Genomic DNA, 25,793 nt, shown 5'->3' on the forward strand with positions numbered 1-25,793 from the left:
GTGTGAGGCTGTGTGTGTGTAGTGTGAGGCTGTGTGTGTACTGTGAGGCTGTGTGTAGTGTGAGGCTGTGTGTGTGGTGTGAGGCGTGTGTTACCCTGGCTTGCCCTGGCTTGCCCCGGCAACGTCACGGGGTGTGTCTCGTGACTGCTGCTGCTGCCACCACAACACGCTTAGGGCTTTAAGGCTTTTCTGTTTATTATTAATCTGTCATTTTCCATGATTAGTCTGTGGTTTTCATTATTAATCTGTCATTGTTCATTATGAGTCTGTCATTAATCTGTCATTTTTCATTATTAACCTAATTTGTGTTTATTATTAATCTGTCATTTTTCATTATTAACCTAATTTTTCTTTATTATTAATCTGTCATTTTACGATGGCAAAAACGTGGTAGTCACGGAGACATTTGTCATCAGTGTTGTGAGTAGCCCGCAGTGAGAGCACGACTACACACACACAGACATACACACACACACAGACACACAGGTTGTGTGTGTGTGTGGGGTGAGGTTGCACAAGAGACACACACACAGACAGACACAGACACACAGAGACACACACACAGGTTGTGTGTGTCTGTGTGTGTGTGTCTCTTGTGCAACCTCACCCCACACACACAGGTTGTGTGTGTGGGGTGAGGTTGCACCACAGACACACACACACAGAGACACAGACACACACAGACACACACACACAGACACAGAGGTGGTTGTGTGTGTGGGGTGAGGTTGCACCAGAGACACACACACACAGACACACACACAGCCACACAGAGAGACACACACACAGACACATAGAGGTTGTGTGTGTGTGGGGGGTGAGGTTGCACCAGAGACACACACACAGACACACACAGACACACACAGAGACACACAGACACACACAGACTCACAGAGACACACACACAAACACACACACAGACACACACAGGTTATTGTGTGTGTATGTGTGGGGTAAGGTTGCACCAGAGACACACACAGACACACACACACAGAGACACAGGTTGTTGTGTGTGTGTTTGTGTGTGTGTGTCTGTGTCTGTGTGTATCTGTGTTTGTGTGTCTGTGTGTGTGTCTGTGTGTGTGTGTCTGTGTGTGTGTCTGTGTGTGTGTCTCTGTGTGTGTGTATGTGTGTGTGTCTCTGTGTGTCTGTATGTGTCTGTCTGTGTGTGTGTGTTAAGGTTGCACCATGTCGAGCCCATTGAAGCTGATCGTGAGCGCCGATTCCAACCGTGGGGGGCGGCGCTACATGGAGGACATCACAGAGGTGGGCGGAGTCTCTGTGTGTGTGTGTCTGTGTGTGTGTGTCTGTGTGTCTCTGTGTGTGTCTGTGTGTGTCTCTGTGTGTGTGTCTCTGTGTGTGTGTCTCTGTGTGTGTGTGTCTCTGTGTGTGTGTCTGTGTGTGTCTCTGTGTGTCTCTGTGTTTGTCTGTGTGTGTGTCTCTGTGTGTGTGTCTGTGTGTGTGTGTCTCTGTGTGTGTCTCTGTGTGTGTGTCTCTGTGTGTGTGTCTCTGTGTGTGTCTGTGTGTGTGTCTGTGTGTGTATCTGTGTGTGTTTCTGTGTGTGTGTCTGTGTGTGTCTGTGTGTGTGTGTCTGTGTGTGTGTCTGTGTGTGTGTGTCTCTGTGTGTGTGTCTGTGTGTGTCTCTGTGTTTCTCTGTGTGTGTCTGTGTGTGTCTGTGTGTCTCTGTGTGTCTCTGTGTGTGTCTGTGTGTATGTGTGTCTCTGTGTGTCTGTGTGTGTCTCTGTGTGTGTCTCTGTGTGTGTCTGTGTGTGTGTCTGTGTGTGTGTCTGTGTGTGTGTCTGTGTGTGTGTCTGTGTGTGTGTCTGTGTGTCTGTGTGTGTCTGTGTGTGTGTGTCTCTGTGTGTGTCTGTGTGTGTGTGTCTCTGTGTGTTTGGGGAGCGATAGTGTAGCGGTTAGCGCGCTGCACTATGAACCTGGCGACCCCGAGTTCGATTCCCGCTCACGGCCAACGCCCAGTGGCGATTATCTGAACCGGTCCTGGGCCTCCCCCTAGGTCGATTCGGCCTCAAACGAGTACCCGGTGCGGTGCGTGAACATCGCCACCGGGGAGACAAAGGCGGCCGGGCGTGGTGCCGGCCACCCACCCCCTCGTGTGCCCTCGCGGCCATCGCTGGCGCCGCTCGCTAACGGCACTCGCCTCTACGGTCCGCCAAGGCTGCACGGGGGATCTTTGTCCTCTTTGTCCGCCGGGTCGCCGGTCGAGGCCTAGGACCGACCCACAATGCACCGCTCGCGTCACGTGACGTTCCCCTCGCCGCCCCGTGCCCGCAGGTCTCCACCGAGGGCGACGGGGACGCCATCTTCCTGGCCGTGTTCGACGGCCACGGCGGCCCCCAGGCCGCTCGATTCGCCCGCCGCTGCCTCTGGCCCTCGATCCGCGCCCAGCCCGGGCTGTGGGGCGCCGCCGACCCCGTGGGAGTTTGCCACGCCATCCGTGACGGCTTTCTAGCGTGCCAGCGCGCCATGGGGGAGGAGCTGGGTGGGTCTCACGCGTGCTGCGCTATACACTACACTATACACTACTATACTATACTATACACTACACTATACACTACTATACACTACTATATACACTACTATACTATACACTACTATACTATACACTACACTACTATACACTACTATATACACTACACTATACACTACACTATACACTACACTATACACTACTATACACTACACTATACACTACTATACACTACACTATACACTACACTACTATACACTACACTATACACTACACTACTATACACTACACTATATACTACACTATACACTACACTACTATACATTACTCTACTATACATTACTATACACTACACTATACACTACACTACTATACACTACTATACACTACACTATACACTACTATACACTACTATGCACTACACTACTATACACTACACTATACACTACACTATACACTACTATACACTACTATACACTACACTATACACTACACTATACACTACTATACACTACTATGCACTACACTACTATACACTATACTATACACTACACTACTATACACTACACTACTATACACTACACTATACACTACACTATACACTACACTATACACTACTATACACTACTATACACTACACTATACACTACACTATACACTACTATACACTACACTACACTATATACTACACACTACACTACACACTACATTACACTATACACTACACTATACACTACACTAAATTAACGTTTTGTTCCACCATTTGAACCTCGTTTGCCTGTAGCACAATATGATAAAAAAAAATTTAACCCTTTCATCTGGCAACAAAACTGACACCATTTTTTTCGTGTACAAGGAGTCATTGTTTGTGCATTGAGCACAATACCTGCGGTCGGAATGCAAACACAAAACACACAGCTCTGATAATGCATTGGCGGTGGAATTGATAAGTCCACACCCGAGACAGCTTCCCTTAGAGCCTCGTCTCACACATGACGTCTCACACGCGGTGTTAGACCAGATGATGATGATGACGTCTCACACTTGCGGTGTTAGACCAGGTGATGATGACGTCTCACACGCGGTGTTAGACCAGATGATGATGACGTCTCACACTTGCGGTGTTAGACCAGGTGATGATGACGTCTCACACTTGCGGTGTTAGACCAGGTGATGATGACGTCTCACACTTGCGGTGTTAGACCAGGTGATGATGACGTCTCACACACGCGGTGTTAGACCAGATGATGATGTCTCACACGCTGTGTTAGACCAGGTGATGACGACGTCTCACACTTGCGGTGTTAGACCAGGTGATGATGACGTCTCACACTTGCATGTGAGACCAGATGATGATGACGTCTCATACGTGGTGTTAGACCAGATGATGATGATGACGTCTCACACTTGCGGTGTTAGACCAGATGATGATGACGTCTCACACTTGCGACGTTAGACCAGATGATGATGATGACGTCACACACTTGCGGCGTTAGACCAGGTGATGATGACGTCTCACACTTGCGGTGTTAGACCAGGTGATGATGACGTCCTCCACACGCAGTGTTAGATCAGATGATGATGATGTCTCACACTTGCGGTGTTAGACCAGGTGATGATGACGTCTCACACACGCAGTGTTAGACCAGGTGATGATGACGTCTCACACAGGCGGTGTTAGACCAGGTGATGATGACGTCTCACGCTTGCGGTGTTAGACCAGATGATGATGATGACGTCTCACACTTGCGGTGTTAGACCAGGTGATGATGACGTCTCACACTTGCGGTGTTAGACCAGGTGATGATGTCATACACACGGTGTTAGACCATATGATGATGACGTCTCACACTTGCGGTGTTAGACCAGGTGATGATGACGTCTCACACTTGCGGTGTTAGACCAGGTGATGATGACGTCTCACACACGCGGTGTTAGACCAGATGATGATGACGTCTCACACGCTGTGTTAGACCAGGTGATGACGACGTCTCACACTTGCAGTGTTAGACCAGGTGATGATGACGTCTCACACTTGCGGTGTTAGACCAGATGATGATGACGTCTCACACGCGGTGTTAGACCAGATGATGATGATGACGTCTCACACTTGCGGTGTTAGACCAGGTGATGATGACGTCTCACACTTGCGGTGTTAGACCAGATGATGATGACGTCTCACACTTGCGGTGTTAGACCAGGTGATGATGACGTCTCACACTTGCGGTGTTAGACCAGGTGACGATGACGTCTCACACTTGCGGTGTTAGACCAGGTGATGATGACGTCACACACTTGCGGTGTTAGACCAGGTGATGATGACGTCTCACACTTGCGGTGTTAGACCAGGTGATGATGACGTCTCACACTTGCGGTGTTAAAGCAGATGATGATGACGTCTCACACTTGCGGTGTTAGACCAGATGATGATGACATCTCACACGCGGTGTTAGACCAGATGATGATGATGACGTCTCACACTTGCGGTGTTAGACCAGATGATGATGACGTCTCACACTTGCGGCGTTAGACCAGATGATGATGATGACGTCACACACTTGCGGCGTTAGACCAGGTGATGATGACGTCTCACACTTGCGGTGTTAGACCAGGTGATGATGACGTCTCACAAACGCAGTGTTAGACCAGATGATGATGATGTCTCACACTTGCGGTGTTAGACCAGGTGATGATGACGTCTCACACAGGCGGTGTTAGACCAGGTGATGATGTCTCACGCTTGCGGTGTTAGACCAGATGATGATGATGTCTCACACTTGCGGTGTTAGACCAGGTGATGATGACGTCTCACACTTGCGGTGTTAGACCAGGTGATGACGTCACACACACGGTGTTAGACCATATGATGATGACGTCTCACACTTGCGGTGTTAGACCAGGTGATGATGACGTCTCACACTTGCGGTGTTAGACCAGATGATGATGACGTCTCACACTTGCGGTGTTAGACCAGGTGATGATTACGCCAAAAGGCGCAACGTTTTGTTGTGTGATTGGGGCCAAATGTAGCTGATAGAGGCAAAATAAACATTGAAATTGGTTTAATTTGTGGATCAGGGAAGGCTCTAAGAAAAGCCGTCTCGGGTGTGGACCAATCAAATTCAAGGACAGTCCCAATATTATTATCAGAGTTGTCTCTTTTGTTTGCATTTTGACTGCTTGTGTTGTGGTTATTGCAAACATGATGCCTTGAATAAAGGTGTCAGTTTTTCTGCCAGTTAAAAGGGTAAAACCTATTACTATATCTTGTTACTGGCAAAGGAGGTCTCATAATGAATTTGATCTTCTCCGATGGATGCTGCTTGATAGCGGAGAGTGAAGAAACGTGAGTGTGGCTGATGCTGTCTGAAGTTACTTAGGAAATAACGAAGAGCAAAGAGAAGTGGTAGAGTTACCAATAAATTGATCAGAGTCTAATTTTATTTTGTCTCAATGTAATGGCAGGGAATATTGACAGAAATAATGTCATCAAACACTTCGCTGCATTTCACTGTAGCACTGCATTAATGGCAGTGAATGTTGCACAATAAATTTATTTCACCCATGGCTAATGTGTAAGAGATTCTCGCAACATTTTTCATATTTGATATATTTTTGTTCAATAACATTGAAAATTGTAAAACGTTTCAAAATACCAAAAAACTTTTACAATTTAATTTTTGTTATAACAAATTTAATAACATAAAATTCCGAGCAACAATTGTCCATCTTACCTTCCAGAGGTTTTTTTGGCACACCACCCACCCACTCAATCACTCACCCACCCACCCACTCACACAGTCACTCACCCACTCAGTCACTAACCCACCCACACAGTCACTCACCCACCCACCCACTCAATCACTCACCCACCCACCCACTCAGTCACTAACCCACTCAGTCACTCACCCACCTATTCAGTCACTCACCCACCCACTCAATCACTCACCCACCCACCCACTCACACAGTCACTCACCCACTCAGTCACTCACCCACCCACACAGTCACTCACCCACTCAGTCACTCACCCACCCACTCAGTCACTCACCCATCCACCCACCCACTCACACAGTCACTCACCCACTAATTCACCCACCCACTCAATCACTCACCCACCCACTCACTCACACAGTCACTCACCCACTCAGTCACTCACTCACCCACCCACCCACACAGTCACTAACCCACTCAGTCACTCACCCACCCACTCAATCACTCACCCACCCACCCACTCACACAGTCACTCACCCACCCACCCACTCAATCACTCACCCACCCACTCAGTCACTAACCCACTCAGTCACTCACCCACCTACTCAGTCACTCACCCACCCACCCACTCACACAGTCACTCACCCACTCAGTCACTCACCCACCCACTCAATTACTCACCCACCCACTCACACAGTCACTCAATCACCCACCTACCCACCCACTCAGTCACTCACCCACACCTCTGTCTAACCCCCCCCCCCTACAGTTAACTGGCCGCGCACACCGCAGGGCCATCCCAGCACCGCAGGCACCACGGCTTGCTGCTGCCTCATCAGGGGCGGTGACGAGCTCTACGTCGCCCACGTGGGAGACTCGCGAGCCGTCATCGCCCAGCGGCACCCCCGGGGGGGGGGCACCCCCGCCGACGGACCCCCCCCCCTTCAATGCACCCCGTCTATTCATTGGCCCCCCCTTCCTCACTGCGACCCATTTATTCAGCGGGCCCCCCTTCTTCCTTGCGCCCCATTTATTCAGCGGACCCCCCTTCGGACATGGGCCCCCCTTCTGTGAAGGCCCACCTAGCCTGGGACGGAACCCCACCTACGCATGGCCAAGTTGTGGCGGACTTCATAGCGCCCATCGGCCAAGCCGTGGCAACACCGCAACCACCGCCACTGTCACAACCACCACAACTACAACCACAACCACCACTGTCACAACCACCACAACCACCACCACCACTGTCACAACCACCACCACCACTGTCACAACCACCACCACTGTCACAACCACCACCACCACCACGGCCACCACTGTCACAACCACCACCACCACCACTGTCACAACCACCACCACCACCACCACCACGGCCACCACCACTGTCACAACCACCACCACCACTGTCACAACCACCACCACCACCGCTGTCACAACCACCACCACCACTGTCACAACCACCGCCACCACCACGGCCACCACTGTCACAACCACCACCACTACAACCACCGCCACGGCCACCACTGTCACAACCACCACCACCACTGTCACAACCACCACCACCACCACTGTCACAACCACCACCACCACCACTGTCACAACCACCGCCACCACCACGGCCACCACTGTCACAACCACCACCACCACCGCCCCGGCAGGAGGTGGACAAGGAGGAGGTGGTGGACGAGGTGGAGGAGGAGGTGGACGAGGTGGTGGACGAGATGGAAGAGGAGGAGGTGGACAAGGAGGTGGTGGTGGACAAGGAGGTGGACAAGGTGGTGGAGGTGGACGAGGTGGTGGAGGAGGTGGACGAGGTGGTGGATGAGGAGGTGGACGAGGTGGAGGAGGAGGTGGTGGACGAGGTGGTGGACGAGGTGGTGCCGCTACTTGCCGTGGCGTTGACGCGCGACCACAAGCCGGAGGATCCAGTGGAGAGGGAACGCATCGAGAGGCTGGGCGGGCGGTAAGACATTCGTGTGTATGTGTGTGTGTGCCTATGATACCATCAGTAGGCCTGGGCTCTGGGTCGTTCTTCGTGCTTTTGGAGTACCTGACCCTCTGCTCACGATCATTAAGGACCTTCATGATGGTGAGCGGGCCCGGGTAAAACTACGTGGCCGGGAGTCAGAGCCATTCCCTGTACACCTTGGGGTGCGACAGGGATGTCCTCTGGCTCCCACATTATTTAACATCTATTTTGACCGCGTAGTTCGTGAAGCCTTCAGTAGCTGTACCGGGGGAATCTTCATATGGTACAGATATAATGGGAGGCTGATCGATGCCCGGGTGCGGTCAAAGGATGGCTCCCTATTGCTCAACCACGTTATGTATGCTGATGATTTGGTAATAGCTGCTCATTCAGAGGAGGAATTGGAGACGCTGCTGCTGAGACTGGAGCGTGCCACTAAGAGGTGGGGCCTTACCATCAGCCCCACCAAAACTAAGCACCTGCCTGGGTATTTTGTACCATCGGACACTCCACCCCCACAACTCCCAATTGGTGATGGGGCAGTTGTGGAGAGAGTGGAGAGTTTCCCATACCTGGGCAGTGTGCTTATGACTGGCTCCAGTTTAACAGCAGAGGTCTCACTCCGAATCAGTCGAGCGGCAATATCTTTTCATCGGTTGCGTAACGTGTGGAAGCTACCTGGTCTGTCGCTCCACACTAAGCTTCAGGTCTTCTCGGCCACGGTCATTCCCTCCCTTCTCTACGCTTGCGAAACGTGGACCCCCCTAATGAAACATATTCGCCGGTTAGAAACATTTAGGCTGGCCTGCCTACGATCCATCCTGGGTTTAACCAGACTGGATTGTGTGAGGAGCTCACAAATCCTTGAAAGATCTGGGCAAGGTCCCATCGGTGAGCTCCTCCGGCGGGCAAGGCTGCGATGGCTGGGTCATGTAGCCCGCATGCCCAGCCAACGCATGCCGAAACAGCTTTTGTTCAGCCGGATTGAGGGGGCTAAGTGGGCACGGCACGGGCTAGAGAAGAGATGGAGTGATGTGGTACAGGAGGACGTGGAGCTGAGTGGACTTGCCGATGACTTGTACCAGCGGTGTCAAGATCGGCCTCTGTGGAGGAGGCTCGTGAAGGATGCTACTGGGCAGTTGGAGGCAGTCGCCCTCCAACAACAACGGAGGGCGGAGGAGCGACGCTCAGAACAACGAGCGGAGCGCCGGGTGGCTAAAGCACAGCAGGTTGGCACAGTAGGGGGCACAGGTGGTGCATCAGCCAGTCATCTCAGTCAGTCGACCCGTGGCACCTGGGTCTGCCCCGTGACCTCCTGCCAGCGGGCGTTCGACACTTCACGTGGCCTCAGGGTGCACATAGCCTGGCACAAGCGTCGTGGTGACGTCACCGCCACTTAGTGGCGAATGGCGGTTGTTGTTGTTGTTGTGTGTATGTGGAGCCAGGAGATTGAATATCTACCCTCGGGGCTCCTCCAGAAACAACGAAAAACCACTACGGGTGGCCACGTGGAATGTTCGAACGCTCACTGCGGAGGAGAGGCTGCCACTCCTCTGTCGGGAGCTGGACCGGTACCGCCTGGATCTATGTGGCATTCAGGAGATCCGGTGGACCGGCTCTGGCTCCTGCCACCATGAGGGGTGGACAGTCCTATACTCGGTGCAGCAGACTGCTAAACAACAGGGTGTGGCTCTTCTTTTGAACAAAATAATGAAGGGGGCGTGGGAGCGTGGCGGTGAGGTGTGAGAAGCTGTAAGTCCCAGGCTACTTTGGGCTCGCCTTCCCATCAACCGGAGGCGAGGAATGGTGGTCGTGGTTACTTATGCCCCCACCGAAGATGAACATCCGTGGAGGGATGCAGGCAAAGCCGATGAGTCAGATGCCTTCTATGACCTGTCACAGGTGCTGGCTAAAGTGGGCCCTCGGGATAGAGTCATCATGTTGGGTGACTTCAATGCCCGAGTTGGTCATGATACTGGCACCTGGTCTGGAGTGATTGGAGAGCATGGGCCAGATCAGCTCAATAACAACGGTAGGAGGCTACTAGATTTTTGTGCAGCCCATGGGCTTGTAATTTCCAACACGCTGTTCCGGCATCGGCGCATCCACACAACATCATGGATGCATGCCGGGTCCAAGCAAGAACATCTGCTGGACTACCTAGTGACGGACCAGCGGATGCGAGCCCATGTCCTTGACACCAGGACCTACCATGGAGCTGATCTGCCCTCTGACCATCGACTAGTCATCTGTAAGATGCGCCTGCCATTCTTCCACTCTGGTGGTGGGTGTACACCCAGGACCCCATTACAACCTAAAGTGGCCTGGTCTCAGTTATTTGATGAAAGTTGCAAGCGAGAATTTCATCATCGCTTGCGGCTGGGATTGGCATCGTCCCCGACTCCTCCTGATGTCGAGGGTAAATGGGCGAGGTTTAGGACTGTGGCTCATGTAGCTGCAATGGCTGCTTTGGGTACGCGGTCCAGACCTCCCCAGAGACCCTGGCTGACAGAGGAGGTGTTCAGGATGGTTGAGAAAAAGCGACAGGCCCACTGTCATCGGCTACAGAATCCCACGTCAGAGAATGAGGAGGCTTTCCGCAGCCTTCGCTCGGAAGTTCGGAGAGCCGTGAGGCGCTGCAAGGATGGGTGGTGGTCGCGGGTTGCTGAGGAGATGGAGTCTGCATCAGTGGCCCGGGATCACAAATCTCTATTTAACTCCATCAAAAAAGTAACCTGCAGCGCCACACCTATTACCATCATTAGGGGGAAAAACGGTGATCCAATCTCCGACCCCCAGGAACAGGTTTACAGATTTGCTGAGCATTTCTGTGAGGTCTTGGGGGAGGGAAAATCCCTCAGCCAGGAAAACATCGTGGCACAAAGGGAGGATGACCCTGCTGAGGCTGCGGTGCCTCAAATATTGGAAGAAGTCACCCCCTGTGAGTGGCTGGCTGAGGTGCCATCTGTTGAGGAAGTACTGAAGGCGATCCGGAGTCTGAGATCAGGAAAGGCAGCGGGCAGAGATGATCTCCCAAGCGAAATGCTGAGGGAGGGCGGCGTTTGTGCACAGACTGCCCTATATGACATCATAACAACAGTCTGGACCACTGGACGGGTTCCGCAGGATTGGAAGGATGCCCTGGTGGTCCCCCTTTTTAAGAAGGGGGACCGCACAGACTGTAACAACTACAGAGGCATCTCACTCCTCAGTGTGCCGGGAAAGGTCCTGGCAAGGATTATTCAACATCGCCTTGCCAGGCACGCTGAGGAGTGGCTTGCGGAGCCCCAATGCGGTTTCAGGAAAGGGCGGTCCTGCACAGATGCCATATTTTCTGTCCGTCTGCTACAGCAGAGGTGTAGGGAATTCCAAAAATACCTACTTTTCTGCTTTCTTGACCTGGTCAAGGCCTATGATACCATCAGTAGGCCTGGGCTCTGGGTTGTTCTTCGTGCTTTTGGAGTACCTGACCCTCTGCTCAAGATCATTAAGGACCTTCATGATGATGAGCGGGCCCGGGTAAAACTACGTGGCCGGGAGTCAGAGCCATTCCCTGTACACCTTGGGGTGCGACAGGGATGTCCTCTGGCTCCCACATTATTTAACATCTATTTTGACCACGTAGTTCGTGAAGCCTTCAATAGCTGTACCGGGGGAATCTCCATATGGTACAGATATAATGGGAGGCTGATCGATGCCCGGGTGCGGTCAAGGGATGGCTCCCTATTGCTCAACCACGTTATGTCTGCTGATTTGGTAATAGCTGCTCATTCAGAGGAGGAGTTGGAGACGCTGCTGCTGAGACTGGAGCGTGCCACTAAGAGGTGGGGCCTTACCATCAGCCGCACCAAAACTAAGCACCTGCCTGGGTATTTTGTACCATCGGACACTCCACCCCCACAACTCCCAATCGGTGATGCGGCAGTTATGGAGATTGTGGAGAGTTTCCCATACCTGGGCAGTGTGCTTATGACCGGCTCCAGTTTAACAGCAGAGGTCTCACTCCGAATCAGTCGAGCGGCAATATCTTTTCATCGGTTGCGTAACGCTGTGTGGAAGCTACCTGGTCTGTCGCTCCGCACTAAGCTTCAGGTCTTCTCGGCCACGGTCAATCCCTCCCTTCTATACGCTTGCGAAACATGGACCCCCCTAATGGAACATCTTTGCCGGTTAGAAACATTTAGGCTGGCCTGCCTACGATCCATCCTGGGTTTAACCAGACTGGATTGTGTGAGGAGCTCACAAATCCTTGAAAGATCTGGGCAAGGTCCCATCGGTGAGCTCCTCCGGTGGGCAAGGCTGCGATGGCTGGGTCATGTAGCCCGCATGCCCAGCCACCTCATGCCGAAACAGCTTTTGTTCGGCCAGATTGAGGGGGCTAAGCGGGCGCAGCACGGGCTAGAGAAGAGATGGAGTGATGTGGTACAGGAGGACGTGGAGCTGAGTGGACTTGCCGATGACTGGTACCAGCGGTGTCAAGATCGGCCTCTGTGGAGGAGGCTCGTGAAGGACGCTACTGGGCAGTTGGAGGCAGTCGCCCACCAACAACAACGGAGGGCAGAGGAGCGACGCTCACAACAACGAGCGGAGCGCCGGGTGGCTAAAGCACAGCAGGTTGGCACAGTAGGGGGCACAGGTGCTGCATCAGCCAGTCATCTCAGTCAGTCGACCCGTGGCACCTGGGTCTGCCCCGTGACCTCCTGCCAGCGGGCGTTCGACACTTCACGTGGCCTCAGGGTGAACATAGCCTGGCACAAGCGTCGTGGTGACGTCACCGCCACTTAATGGCGAATGGCGGTTGTTGTTGTTCTTGTGTATGTGTGTGTATGTGTGTGTGTGTATGTGTGTGTGTATGTGTGTATGTGTGTGTATGTGTGTGTGTCTGTGTGTGTATGTGTGTGTCTGTGTGTCTGTGCGTGTGTGTGTATGTGTGTCTGTGTGTGTTTATGTGTATAATACCCAGGCACCTGCCTGGGTATTTTGTACCATCGGACACTCCACCCCCACAACTCGCAATCGGTGATGGGGCAGTTGTGGAGAGAGTGGAGAGTTTCCCATACCTGGGCAGTGTGCTTATGACCGGCTCCAGTTTAACAGCAGAGGTCTCACTCCGAATCAGTCCAGCGACAATATCTTTTCATCGGTTGTGTAACGCTGTGTGGAAGCTACCTGGTCTGTCGCTCCACAGTAAGCTTCAGGTCTTCTCGGCCACGGTCATTCCCTCCCTTCTCTACGCTTGCGAAACGTGGACCCCCCTAATGAAACATATTCGCCGGTTAGAAACATTTAGGCTGGCCTGCCTACGATCCATCCTGGGTTTAACCAGACTGGATTGTGTGAGGAGCTCACAAATCCTTGAAAGATCTGGGCAAGGTCCCATCGGTGAGCTCCTCCGGCGGGCAAGGCTGCGATGGCTGGGTCATGTAGCCCGCATGCCCAGCCACCGCATGCCAAAACAGCTTTTGTTCGGCCGGATTGAGGGGGCTAAACGAGCGCGGCACGGGCTAGAGAAGAGATGGAGTGATGTGGTACAGGAGGACGTGGAGCTGAGTGGACTTGCCGATGACTGGTGCCAGCGGTGTCAAGATCGGCCTCTGTGGAGGAGGCTTGTGAAGGACGCTTCTGGGCAGTTGGAGGCAGTCGCCCTCCAACAACAACGGAGGGCGGAGGAGCGACGCTCACAACAATGAGCGGAACGCCGGGTGGCTAAAGCACAGCAGGTTGCCACAGTAGGGGGCACAGGTGGTGCATCAGCCAGTCGTCTCAGTCAGTCGACCCGTGGCACCTGGGTCTGCCCCGTGACCTCCTGCCCGCGGGCGTTCGAGACTTCACGTGGTCTCAGGGTGCACATAGCCTGGCACAAGCGTCGTGGTGACGTCACTGCCACTTAGTGGCGAATGGCGGTTGTTGTTGTGTGTGTGTATATATGTGTGTGTGTGTGTATGTGTGTATGGGTGTATGGGGAGGAGTAGTGTAGTGGTTTGCGCGCTGTGCTACGAACCTGATGACCCGGGTTCGATTCCCGCTCACAGCCAACACCAGTCACGATTATCTGAACCGGTCCAGGGCCTCCCCTAGGTCGACTAAGCCTCAAATGAATACCTGGTGCGGTGTGTAAACATCGCCACTAGGGATACAAAGGCGGCCGGGCGTGGTGCTGGGCACCCACCCCCTCGTGTACCTTTCCGGCATTCGTAGGTGCTGCTCGCTAACAGCACTTGCCCCTACAGTCTGTTACAGGCTACACGGGGGATCTTTGTCTTTGTGTGTGCTCGCTAACAGCACTTGCCCCTACAGTCTGTTACAGGCTACACAGAGGATCTTTGTCTTTGTGTGTGCTCGCTAACAGCACTTGCCCCTACAGTCTGTTACAGGCTACACGGGGGATCTTTGTCTTTGTGTGTGCTCGCTAACAGCACTTGCCCGTACAGTCTGTTAAGGCTACACGGGGGATCTTTGTCTTTGTGTGTCTGCCCACCAGGGTGATGAGGAAGCCAGGGGGGCCTTGCTGTGTGGCCTGGAGGAGGCCCCTTGTGGCTCACTGCGGCCCTGGGCAGCAAAGCTCAGCCACGGAGGACATCCCCTTCCTGGCCGTGTCACGCTCCCTCGGTACACACACACACACCTACACACACACCTACACACACACCTACACACACACACACCTACACACACACACAGCTACACACACACCTACACAACAACAACAACAACCGCCATTCGCCACTAAGTGGCGGTGACGTCACCACGACGCTTGTGCCAGGCTATGTGCACCCTGAGGCCACGTGAAGTGTCGAACGCCCGCTGGCAGGAGGTCACGGGGCAGACCCAGGTGCCACGGGTCGACTGACTGAGATGACTGGCTGATGCACCACCTGTGCCCCCTACTGTGCCAACCTGCTGTGCTTTAGCCACCCGGCGCTCCGCTCGTTGTTCTGAGCGTCGCTCCTCCGCCCTCCGTTGTTGTTGGAGGGCGACTACCTCCAACTGCCCAGTAGCATCCTTCACGAGCCTCCTCCACAGAGGCCGATCTTGACACCGCTGGTACCAGTAATCGGCAAGTCCACTCAGCTCCACGTCCTCCTGTACCACATCACTCTATCTCTTCTCTAGCCCGTGCCGCGCTCGTTTAGCCCCCTCAATCCGGCCGAACAAAAGCTGTTTCGGCATGCGGTGGCTAGGCATGCGGGCTACATGACCCAGCCATCACAGCCTTGCCCGCCGGAAGAGCTCACCGATGGTGCCTTGCCCAGATCTTTCAAGGATTTGTGAGCTCCTCACACAATCCAGCCTGGTTAAACCCAGGATGGATCGTAGGCAGGCCAGCCTAAATGTTTCACACCGGCGAAGATGTTCCATTAGGGGGGTCCACGTTTCGCAAGCGTAGAGATGGGAGGGAATGACCGTGGCCGAGAAGACTTGACGCTTAGTGCGGAGCGACAGACTAGGTAGCTTCCACACAGCGTTACGCAACCGATCAAAAGATATTGCCGCTCGACTGATTCGGAGTGAGACCTCTGCTGTTAAACTGGAGCCGGTCATAAGCACACTGCCCAGGTATGGGAAACTCTCCACTCTCTCCACAACTGCCCCATCACCGATTGGGAGTTGTGGGGGTGGAGTGTCCGATGGTACAAAATACCCAGGCAGGTGCTTAGTTTTGGTGGGGCTGATGGTAAAGCCCCACCTCTTAGTGGCACGCTCCAGTCTCAGCAGCAGCGTCTCCAACTCCTCCTCTGAATGAGCAGCTATTACCAAATCATCAGCATACATGACGTGGTTGAGCAATAGGGAGCCATCCCTTGACCGCACCCGGGCATCGATCAGCCTACCATTATATATGTACCATATGGAGAGTCCCCCGGTACAGCTATTGAAGGCTTCACGAACTACATGGTCAAAATAGATGTTAAATAATGTGGGAGCCAGAGGACATCCCTGTCGCACCCCAAGGTGTACAGGGAATGGCTCTGACTCCCGGCCACGTAGTTTTACCCGGGCCCGCTCACCATCATGAAGGTCCTTAATGATCGTGAGCAGAGGGTCAGGTACTCCAAAAGCACGAAGAACAACCCAGAGCCCAGGTCTACTGATGGTATCATAGGCCTTGACCAGGTCAAGAAAGCAGATATGTAGGTCTTTTTGGAATTCCCTACAACTCTGCTGTAGCAGACGGACAGAAAATATGGCATCTTTGCAGGACCGCCCTTTCCTGAAACCGCATTGGGGCTCCGCAAGCCTCTCCTCAGCGTGCCTGGCAAGGCGATGTTGAATAATCCTTGCCAGGACCTTTCCCGGCACACTGAGGAGTGAGATGCCCCTGTAGTTGTTACAGTCCTGCGGAACCCGTCCAGTGGTCCAGACTGTTGTTATGATGTCATATAGGGCAGTCTGTGCACAAACGCCGCCCTCCCTCAGCATTTCGCTTGGGAGATCATCTCTGCCCGCTGCCTTTCCTGGTCTCAGACTCCGGATGGCCTTCAGTACTTCCTCAACAGATGGCACTTCAGCCAGCCACTCACAGGGGGTGACTTCTTCCAATATTTGAGGCACCGCAGCCTCAGCAGGGTCATCCTCACTTTGTGCCACGATATTTTCCCGGCTGAGGGATTTTCCCTCCCCCAGGACCTCACAGAAATGCTCAGCAAATCTGCAAACCTGTTCCTGGGGGTCGAAGATTGGGTCACCGTTTTTTCCCCTAATGATGGTAATAGGTGTTGCGCTGCAAATTACTTTTTGGATGGAGTTAAATAGAGATTTGTGATCACGGGCCACTGAGGCAGACTCCATCTCCTCAGCAACCCGCGACCACCACCCATCCTTGCAGCACCTCATGGCTCTCCGAACCTCCGAGCGAAGGCTGCGGTAAGCCTCCTCATTCTCTGACGTGGGATTCTGTAACCGATGACAGTGGGCCTGTCGTTTTTTCTCAACCATCCTGAACACCTCCTCTGTCAGCCAGGGTCTCTGGGGAGGTCTGGACCGCGTACCCAAAGCAGCCATTGCAGCTGCATGAGTCACAGTCCTAAACCTCGCCCATTTACCCTCGACATCAGGAGGAGTCGGGGACGATGCCAATCCCAGCCGCAAGCGATGATGAAATTCTCGCTTGCAACTTTCATCAGATAACTGAGACCAGGCCACTTTAGGTTGGAATGGGGTCCTGGGTGTACACCCACCACCGGAGTTGAAGAATAGCAGACACATCTTACAGATGACTAGTCGGATGGTCAGAAGGCAGATCAGCTCCACGGTAGGTCCTGGTGTCAATGACATGGGCTAGCATCCGCTGGTCCGTCACTATGTAGTCCAGCAGATGTTCTTGCTTGGACCCGGCATGCATCCATGATGTTGTGTGGATGCGCCGATGCCGGAACAGCGTGTTGGTAATTACTAGCCCATGGGTTGCACAAAAATCTAGCAGCCTTCTACCGTTGTTATTGAGCTGATCTAGCCCATGCCCTCCAATCACTCCAGACCAGGTGCCAGTATCATGACCAACTCGGGCATTTAAGTCACCCAACATGATGACTCTATCCCGAGGGGCCACTTTAGCCAGCACCTGTGACAGGAGGTCATAGAAGGCATCTGACTCATCGGCTTTGCCTGCATCCCTCCACGGATGTTCATCTTCGGTGGGGGCATAAGTAACCACGACCACCATTCCTCGCCTCCAGTTGATGGGAAGGCGAGCCCAAAGTAGCCTGGGACTTACAGCTTCCCACACCTCACCGCCATGTTCCCACGCCCCATTATTCTTTTGTTCAAAAGAAGAGCCACACCCTGTTGTTTGGCAGTCTGCTGCCCCGAGTAGAGGACTGTCCACCCCTCATAGTGGCAGGAGCCAGAGCCGGTCCACCGGACCTCCTGAATGTCACATAGATCCAGGCGGTACCGGTCCAGCTCCCGACAGAGGAGTGGCAGCCTCTCCTCCGCAGTGAGTGTTCGAACATTCCACGTGGCCACCCGTAGTGGTTTTTCGTTGTTTCTGGAGGAGCCCCGAGGGTAGATATTCAATCTCCTGGCTCCGCCAATTGGGGTTTGGCCAGGAGACGTCATAGACGCCTGGCCTCCCGGGGCCTCCGGCACAAGCTTATTAGTTATATATTCTTAATTCGTGGTTTAGTGGTAATTAATTGAAGGTGGAGGGGTTACCAGCCCCTCACATCCATCCAGAGCCCCCGTTTAGCCCCTGTGGTGGACACATATGCCATGAGGGGAGGAGCCAATCAAAATTGGACCTCCCCCCACAGCACTGTCCACGACAGAGTTGCCCGTCCGGCACACACACCTACACACACACCTACACACACCTACACACACACCTATACACACACCTACACACACCTACACACACCTACACACACACCTACACACACACCTACACACACACCCCTACACACACACACCTACACACACACCTACACACACACCTACACACACCTACACACACACCTACACACACACCTATACACACCCGTGGCACCTCCTGGCGACCTCCTGCCAGCGGGCATTCGACACTTCATCTGGCGTTAAAAGTGCACGTAGCCTGGCACAGGCGCCCTGGTTATGTCATCGCCACCTAGTGGCGAATGGCGGTTGTTGTGAAACGTGTGTTCATGTATATGTGTGTGTACGCGTAGGTGTGTTTACGTGTGTGTTTACGAGTGTGTGTACGCGTGTGTACGTGTGTGTGTGTACGTGTGTGTGTGTACGTGTGTGTGTACGTGTGTGTACGTGTGTGTGTACGTGTGTGTACGTGTGTGTGTACATGTGTGTGTACGTGTGTGCGTGTGTACGTGTGTGTGTACGTGTGTCCGTGTGTGTACGTGTCCGTGTGTGTGTGTACGTGTGTGTGTGTGTACGTGTGTGTACGTGTGTGTACGTGTGTGTGTGTGTACGTGTGTAAGTGTGTGTGTACGTGTGTGTGTGTACATGTGTGTGTGTACGTGTGTGTGTGTACGTGTGTGCGTACGTGTGTACGTGTGTGTGTGTGTACGTGTGTGTGTGTGTGTGTACGTGTGTGTGTGTACGTGTGTGTGTGTGTACGTGTGTGTGTACGTGTGTGTGTGTACGTGTGTGTGTACGTGTGTGTGTACGTGTGTGTACGTGTGTGTGTGTGTACGTGTGTGAGTGTGTACGTGTGTGAGTGTGTACGTGTGTGTGTGTACGTGTGTGTGTACGTGTGTGTGTGTGTACGTGTGTGTGTACGTGTGTGTGAGTGTGTACGTGTGTGAGTGTGTACGTGTGTGAGTACGTGTGTGTGTGTACGTGTGTGTGTGTGGTACGTGTGTGTGTGTACGTGTGTACGTGTGTGTGTGTTGGCGATATCCCACAGGGGACCTCTGGAGCTACGACTTTGCGAGCGCCCAGTTTGTGGTCTCCCCCGAGCCGGACGTCAGCGCCTACAGGCTGGACCCAGGGCACCACCGCTACCTGGTGCTGGCCACCGACGGAGTCTGGGATGTCCTCACGCCCACAGAGGCCGTGGCGCTCTGTCATCGGGCGGACGCACAGCAGCAGCAGCGAGCACGGGCACGTCTACATACACACACACACGTCTACATACACACAAACGTCTACATACACACACACACGTCTACATACATACACACACACACGTCTACATACACACACACACACACGTCTACATACACACACACACACGTCTACATACACACACACACACGTCTACATACACACACACACACACACGTCTACATACACACACACGTCTACATACACACACGTCTACATACACACACACACGTTTACACACACACTATACACACACACACGTCTACATACACTCACACACGTCTACATACACGCACACACGTCTACATACACACACACGTCTACATACACACACACGTCTACATACACACACGTCTACACACACACACACGTCTACATACACACAACAACAACCGCCATTCGCCACTAAGTGGCGGTGACGTCACCACGACGCTTGTGCCAGGCTATGTGCACCCTGAGGCCACGTGAAGTGTCGAACGCCCGCTGGCAGGAGGTCACGGGGCAGACCCAGGTGCCACAGGTCGACTGACTGAGATGACTGGCTGATGCACCACCTGTGCCCCCTACTGTGCCAACCTGCTGTGCTTTAGCCACCCGGCGCTCCGCTCGTTGTTCTGAGCGTCGCTCCTCCGCCCTCCGTTGTTGTTGGAGGGCGACTGCCTCCAACTGCCCAGTAGCATCCTTCACGAGCCTCCTCCACAGAGGCCGATCTTGACACCGCTGGTACCAGTCATCGGCAAGTCCACTCAGCTCCACGTCCTCCTGTACCACATCACTCCATCTCTTCTCTAGCCCGTGCCGCGCCCGCTTAGCCCGCTCAATCTGGCCAAACAAAAGCTGTTTCGGCATGCGGTGGCTGGGCATGCGGGCTACATGACCCAGCCATCGCAGCCTTGCCTGCCGGAGGAGCTCACCGATGGGACCCTGCCCAGATCTTTCAAGGATTTGTGAGCACCTCACACAATCCAGTCTGGTTAAACCCAGGATGGATCGTAGGCAGGCCAGCCTAAATGTTTCCAACCGGCGAGAGAAGGGAGGGAATGACCGTGGCCGAGAAGACCTGAAGCTTAGTGCGGAGCGAGAGACCAGGTAGCTTCCACACAGCGTTACGCAACCGATGAAAAGATATTGCCGCTCGACTGATTCGGAGTGAGACCTCTGCTGTTAAACTGGAGCCAGTCATAAGCACACTGCCCAGGTATGGGAAACTCTCCACTCTCTCCACAACTGCCCCATCACCGATTGGGAGTTGTGGGGGTGGAGTGTCCGATGGTACAAAATACCCAGGCAGGTGCTTAGTTTTGGTGGGGCTGATGGTAAGGCCCCACCTCTTAGTGGCACGCTCCAGTCTCAGCAGCAGCGTCTCCAACTCCTCCTCTGACTGAGCAGCTATTACCAAATCATCAGCATACATAACGTGGTTGAGCAATAGGGAGCCATCCCTTGACCGCACCCGGGCATCGATTAGCCTCCCATTATATCTGTACCATATGGAGATTCCCCCGGTACAGCTATTGAAGGCTTCACGAACTACGTGGTCAAAATATATGTTAAATAATGTGGGAGCCAGAGGACATCCCTGCCGCACCACAAGGTGTGCAGGGAATGGCTCTGACTCCCGGCCACGTAGTTTTACCCGGGCCCGCTCACTATCATGAAGGTCCTTAATGATCGTGAGCAGAGGGTCAGGTACTCCAAAAGCACGAAGAACGACCCAGAGCCCAGGCCTACTGATGGTATCATAGGCCTTGACCAGGTCAATAAAGCAGAGATGTAGGTCTTGTTGGAATTCCCTACACCTCTGCTGTAGCAGATGGACAGAAAAATGGCATCTGTGCAGGACCGCCCTTTCCTGAAACCGCATTGGGGTTCCGCAAGCCTCTCCTCAGCGTGCCTGGCAAGGCGATGTTGAATAATCCTTGCCAGGACCTTTCCCGGCACACTGAGGAGTGAGATGCCCCTGTAGTTGTTACAGGGGGACCACCAGGGCATACTTCCAATCCTGCGGAACCCGTCCAGTGGTCCAGACACACACACACATATACACACACACGTCTACATACACACACACACGTCTACATACACACACACGTCAACATACACACACACACGTCTACATACACACACACACGTCTACATACACACACACACGTCTACATACACACACACGTCTACATACACACACACACGTCTACATACACACACACACGTTTACATACACACACACGTCTACATACACACACACACTATATACACACACACACACGTCTACATACACACACACACACGTCTACATACACACACACACGTCTACACACACACACACACACGTCTACACACACACACACGTCTACATACACGCACACACGTCTACATACACACACACATATACACACACGTCTACATACACACACACACGTCTACATACACACACACGTCTACATACACACACACACACACGTATATATACACACACACGTCTACACACACACACACGTCTACATACACACACACACGTCTACATACACACACACGTCTACCACACACACGTCTACATGCACACACACACACTATACATACACACACTATATACACACACACACACGTCTACACACACACACGTCTACATGCACACACACGTCTACATACACACACACACGTCTGCATACACACACACGTCTACATACACACACACACATATACACACACACGTCTACATACACACACACACGTCTACATACACACACACACACGTCTACACACACACACGTCTACATACACACACACACGTCTACATACACACAAACACGTCTACACACACACACACACGTCTACATACACACACACACGTCTACATACACACACACACATATACACACACGTCTACATACACACACGTCTACATACACACACACAATATACACACACACACACGTCTACATACACACACACACGTCTACATACACACACACACGTCTACATGCACACACACACACTATGTCTACACACACACGTCTACATATACACACACGTCTACACACACACGTCTACGCACACACACGTCTACGCACACACACTATATACATACACACACACACACGTCTACATGCACTTACACGTCTCATCCTGCAGGCCAGCGGCGGTGGTGCCGGTGGTTGTGCTGCTGGTGGTGCCGGTGGTTGTGCTGGTGGTGGTGCCGGTGGTTGTGCTGGTGGTGCTGCCGGTGGTTGTGCTGCTGGTGGTTCCGGTGGTTGTGCTGGTGGTGCTGCCGGTGGTTGTGCCGGTGGTTGTGCTGCTGGTGGTGCTGGTTGTTGTGCCGGTGGTGCCAGCAGCAGCAGCAGCAGCAACAGCAGCAGCAGCAGCGGTGTAGACCTGACGCTGGCGCAGGCGCTGGTGGCGGAGGCGCTGTCCCGCTGGCACCGGCTCGGCACCAAGGCCGACAACGTGAGCGCCGTGGTGGCGCGGCTGTGCCCGTCGGCGGCGTCGCCGGCGCCCCGGCTCGGTGCCGACGGCGCCGCCGGCGCCGAGCTCGTTGCCGGCGGAGGAGGAATGGTCGCTGGTGGTGGTGGTGGTGGCGCTGTCCGTGCGTCAGCCCTGGCCAGGAGTGGAACCGAGGTTCTACGAGGGCCGGGCACCGAGGAGCTACCCAGCAACAACAGCAGCAGCAGCAACAACAACAGCAGCAGCAGCGGCAACAGCAGCAGTGGGAAGTTCACTCCACTGCTGGCTGACCTGGTGAGGGCACCGTCACGATGCGTGGTGTGTGTGTGTGTACGTGTGTATGTGTGTGCGTGTGTACGTGTGTTTGTGTGTATGTGTATTTGTGTGCGTGTGTGTGTGTTTGTGTGTATGTGTGCGTGTTTGTGTGTGTGTACGTGTGTACGTGTGCGTGCGTGTGCGTGTGTGTGTGCGTGTACGTGTGTTTGTGTGTATGTGTGTACGTGTGTGTGTTTGTGTGTATGTGTGCGTGTTTGTGTGTGTGTGTGTATATGTGTTTATGTGTGTTTGTGTGTATGTGTGCGTGTTTGTGTGTGTACGTGTGTGTGTGTGTATATGTGTTTGTGTGTGTATGTGTGTTTGTGTGTATGTGTGTGTGTTTGTGTGTACGTGTGTGTGTGCGTGTGTGTGTGGATGTGTACGTGTGTGTGTACGTGTGTTTGTGTGTATGTGTGTTTGTGTGTAAGTGTGCGTGTGTTTGTCTGTCCAGCGAAACGATCCCCTACCTCATTGGTGTCGGACGGTAATGCTGTGACTCTGTGTGTGGTGAGTCTATGGGTCTCTGTGTGTGGTGAGTCTATGGGTCTCTGTGTGTGGTGAGTCTATGGGTCTCTGTGTGTGGTGAGTCTATGAGTCTCTGTGTGTGGTGAATCTATGGGTCTCTGTGTGTGGTGAGTCTATGGGTCTCTGTGTGTGGTGAGTCTATGGGTCTCTGTGTGTGGTGAGTCTATGAGTCTCTGTGTGTGGTGAGTCTGTGGGTCTCTGTGTGTGGTGAGTCTATGGGTCTCTGTGTGTGGTGAGTCTATGGGTCTCTGTGTGTGGTGAGTCTATGGGTATCTGTGTGTGGTGAGTATATGGGTCTCTATGTGTGGTGAGTCTATGGGTCTCTGTGTGTGGTGAGTCTATGGGTCTCTGTGTGGTGAGTCTATGGGTCTCTGTGTGTGGTGAGTCTATGGGTCTCTGTGTGTGGTGAGTCTATGGGTCTCTGTGTGTGGTGAGTCTATGGGTCTCTGTGTGTGGTGAGTCTATGGGTCTCTATGTGTGGTGAGTCTATGGGTCTCTGTGTGTGGGTAACTCCCCACCCCCTCCCTTTCCAGGGCTGCAGCCAGGAGGAGATTCCCAGCAAGCGCAGCCGCAGGAGCGGCCCTCACGAGGGCACCGCCTCAGACTAGCACCTCAGACTAGCGCCTCAGACTAGTACCTCAGACTAGCGCCTCAGACTAGCACCTCAGACTAGCACCTCAGACTAGCACCTCAGACTGGCGCCTCAGACTAGCACCTCAGACTGGCGCCTCAGACTAGCGCCTCAGACTAGCGCCTCAGACTAGTGCCTCAGACTAGTGCCTCAGACTAGCGCCTCAGACTGGTGCCTCAGACTAGCACCTCAGACTAGCGCCTCAGACTAGCGCCTCAGACTGGCGCCTCAGACTAGCGCCTCAGACTAGCGCCTCAGACTGGCGCCTCAGACTAGCGCCTCAGACTAGCGCCTCAGACTAGCGGGGACCCTGGTAGAGGGACCCCGGTAGAGGGACCCTGGTAGAGGGACCCCGGTAGAGGGACCCCGGTAGAGGGACCCCGGTAGTGGGACCCTGGTAGAGGGACCCCGGTAGAGAGACCCCGGTAGAGGGACCCCGGTAGAGGGACCCTGGTAGAGGGACCCCGGTAGAGGGACCCCGGTAGTGGGACCCTGGTAGAGGGACCCCAGTAGAGGGACCCTGGTAGAGGGACCCCGGTAGAGGGACCCTGGTAGAGGGACCCTGGTAGTAGAACCCTGGTAGAGGGACCCTGGTAGGGGGACCCCGGTAGAGGGACCCTGGTAGTGGGTCCCCCTCGTCCGCGTGCCGCTCTAGTCACGTCCCGGTCGTTGGCGGCGATGGCGACGACGTCGCGAGTGAAGGTTTTGTTTTTGGCGTGAGGGAGAGCTTCCCAGGTCCTGGGGGGCTGTCCCCCGCCCTCCTCCCCCCCCCCCCTCCGGTTGCCGTAGCCCCCCACGAAACTCTTTAGTCAGACGCGGCGGCGGTGTGGACGACGACGGTGGCGAAGGTGGCGAAGGTGGCGAAGGTGATTCACGCGAACACGGAGGAGGGCGATGATGGGTGGTGGCGGCGTCTCTCTCCAGGGCGATGTCTCGTCTCTCTCTGGGCGTGCGATCCGCACGGCTAGCGCATCGATGTTAGGGGGTTTGATCGGCGTGTGTGTCTGTGTGTCTGTGTCACTGTGTGTGTGTCTATGTGTCTGTGTGTGTCTGTGTGTGTGTCTGTGTGTGTGTCTGTGTGTGTGTCTGTGTGTGTCTGTGTGTGTGTGTCTGTGTGTGTGTCTGTGTGTGTCTGTGTGTGTGTCTGTGTGTCTGTGTGTGTGTCTGTGTGTCT

General features: G+C 53.7%; 2 protein-coding genes across 2 annotated transcripts; both read left to right on the forward strand.

Moving 5' to 3' along the window:
• Positions 1-1,074: 1,074 nt before the first annotated feature.
• LOC142919860 (protein phosphatase 1D-like) lies at positions 1,075-7,517 on the forward strand. The gene is made up of 3 exons (XM_076062528.1): positions 1,075-1,266; positions 2,293-2,500; positions 6,970-7,517. Exons 1-3 carry the CDS (start codon positions 1,189-1,191, stop codon positions 7,272-7,274), a joined length of 591 nt encoding a protein of 196 aa, XP_075918643.1. The 5' UTR covers positions 1,075-1,188; the 3' UTR covers positions 7,275-7,517.
• Positions 7,518-7,572: 55 nt separating this feature from the next.
• LOC116937251 (uncharacterized) lies at positions 7,573-24,631 on the forward strand. Its single transcript, XM_076062560.1, has 5 exons — positions 7,573-8,163; positions 14,651-14,778; positions 19,508-19,704; positions 22,840-23,442; positions 24,522-24,631. Exons 1-5 carry the CDS (start codon positions 7,922-7,924, stop codon positions 24,594-24,596), a joined length of 1,245 nt encoding a protein of 414 aa, XP_075918675.1. The 5' UTR covers positions 7,573-7,921; the 3' UTR covers positions 24,597-24,631.
• Positions 24,632-25,793: the final 1,162 nt, after the last annotated feature.

Source organism: Petromyzon marinus, unplaced genomic scaffold (assembly GCF_048934315.1).
Source record: "Petromyzon marinus isolate PM22_M1 ecotype Great Lakes invasive population unplaced genomic scaffold, UKy_Petmar_22M1.pri1.0 PM_G_Scaffold_65, whole genome shotgun sequence".
Taxonomy (NCBI): domain Eukaryota; kingdom Metazoa; phylum Chordata; class Hyperoartia; order Petromyzontiformes; family Petromyzontidae; genus Petromyzon; species Petromyzon marinus.

Excerpts from the sequence above, each read along its gene's own strand:
- LOC142919860 (XM_076062528.1), top strand. The coding sequence starts at position 1,189 with ATGTCGAGCCCATTGAAGCTGATCGTGAGCGCCGATTCCAACCGTGGG. Across the intron at positions 1,267-2,292 it reads ACATGGAGGACATCACAGAG|GTCTCCACCGAGGGCGACGG; the intron begins GTGGGCGGAGTC and ends CCGTGCCCGCAG. Across the intron at positions 2,501-6,969 it reads CGCCATGGGGGAGGAGCTGG|TTAACTGGCCGCGCACACCG; the intron begins GTGGGTCTCACG and ends CCCCCCCTACAG.
- LOC116937251 (XM_076062560.1), top strand. The coding sequence starts at position 7,922 with ATGGAAGAGGAGGAGGTGGACAAGGAGGTGGTGGTGGACAAGGAGGTG. Across the intron at positions 19,705-22,839 it reads AGCAGCAGCAGCGAGCACGG|GCCAGCGGCGGTGGTGCCGG; the intron begins GCACGTCTACAT and ends CTCATCCTGCAG. Across the intron at positions 23,443-24,521 it reads CTCCACTGCTGGCTGACCTG|GGCTGCAGCCAGGAGGAGAT; the intron begins GTGAGGGCACCG and ends CTCCCTTTCCAG.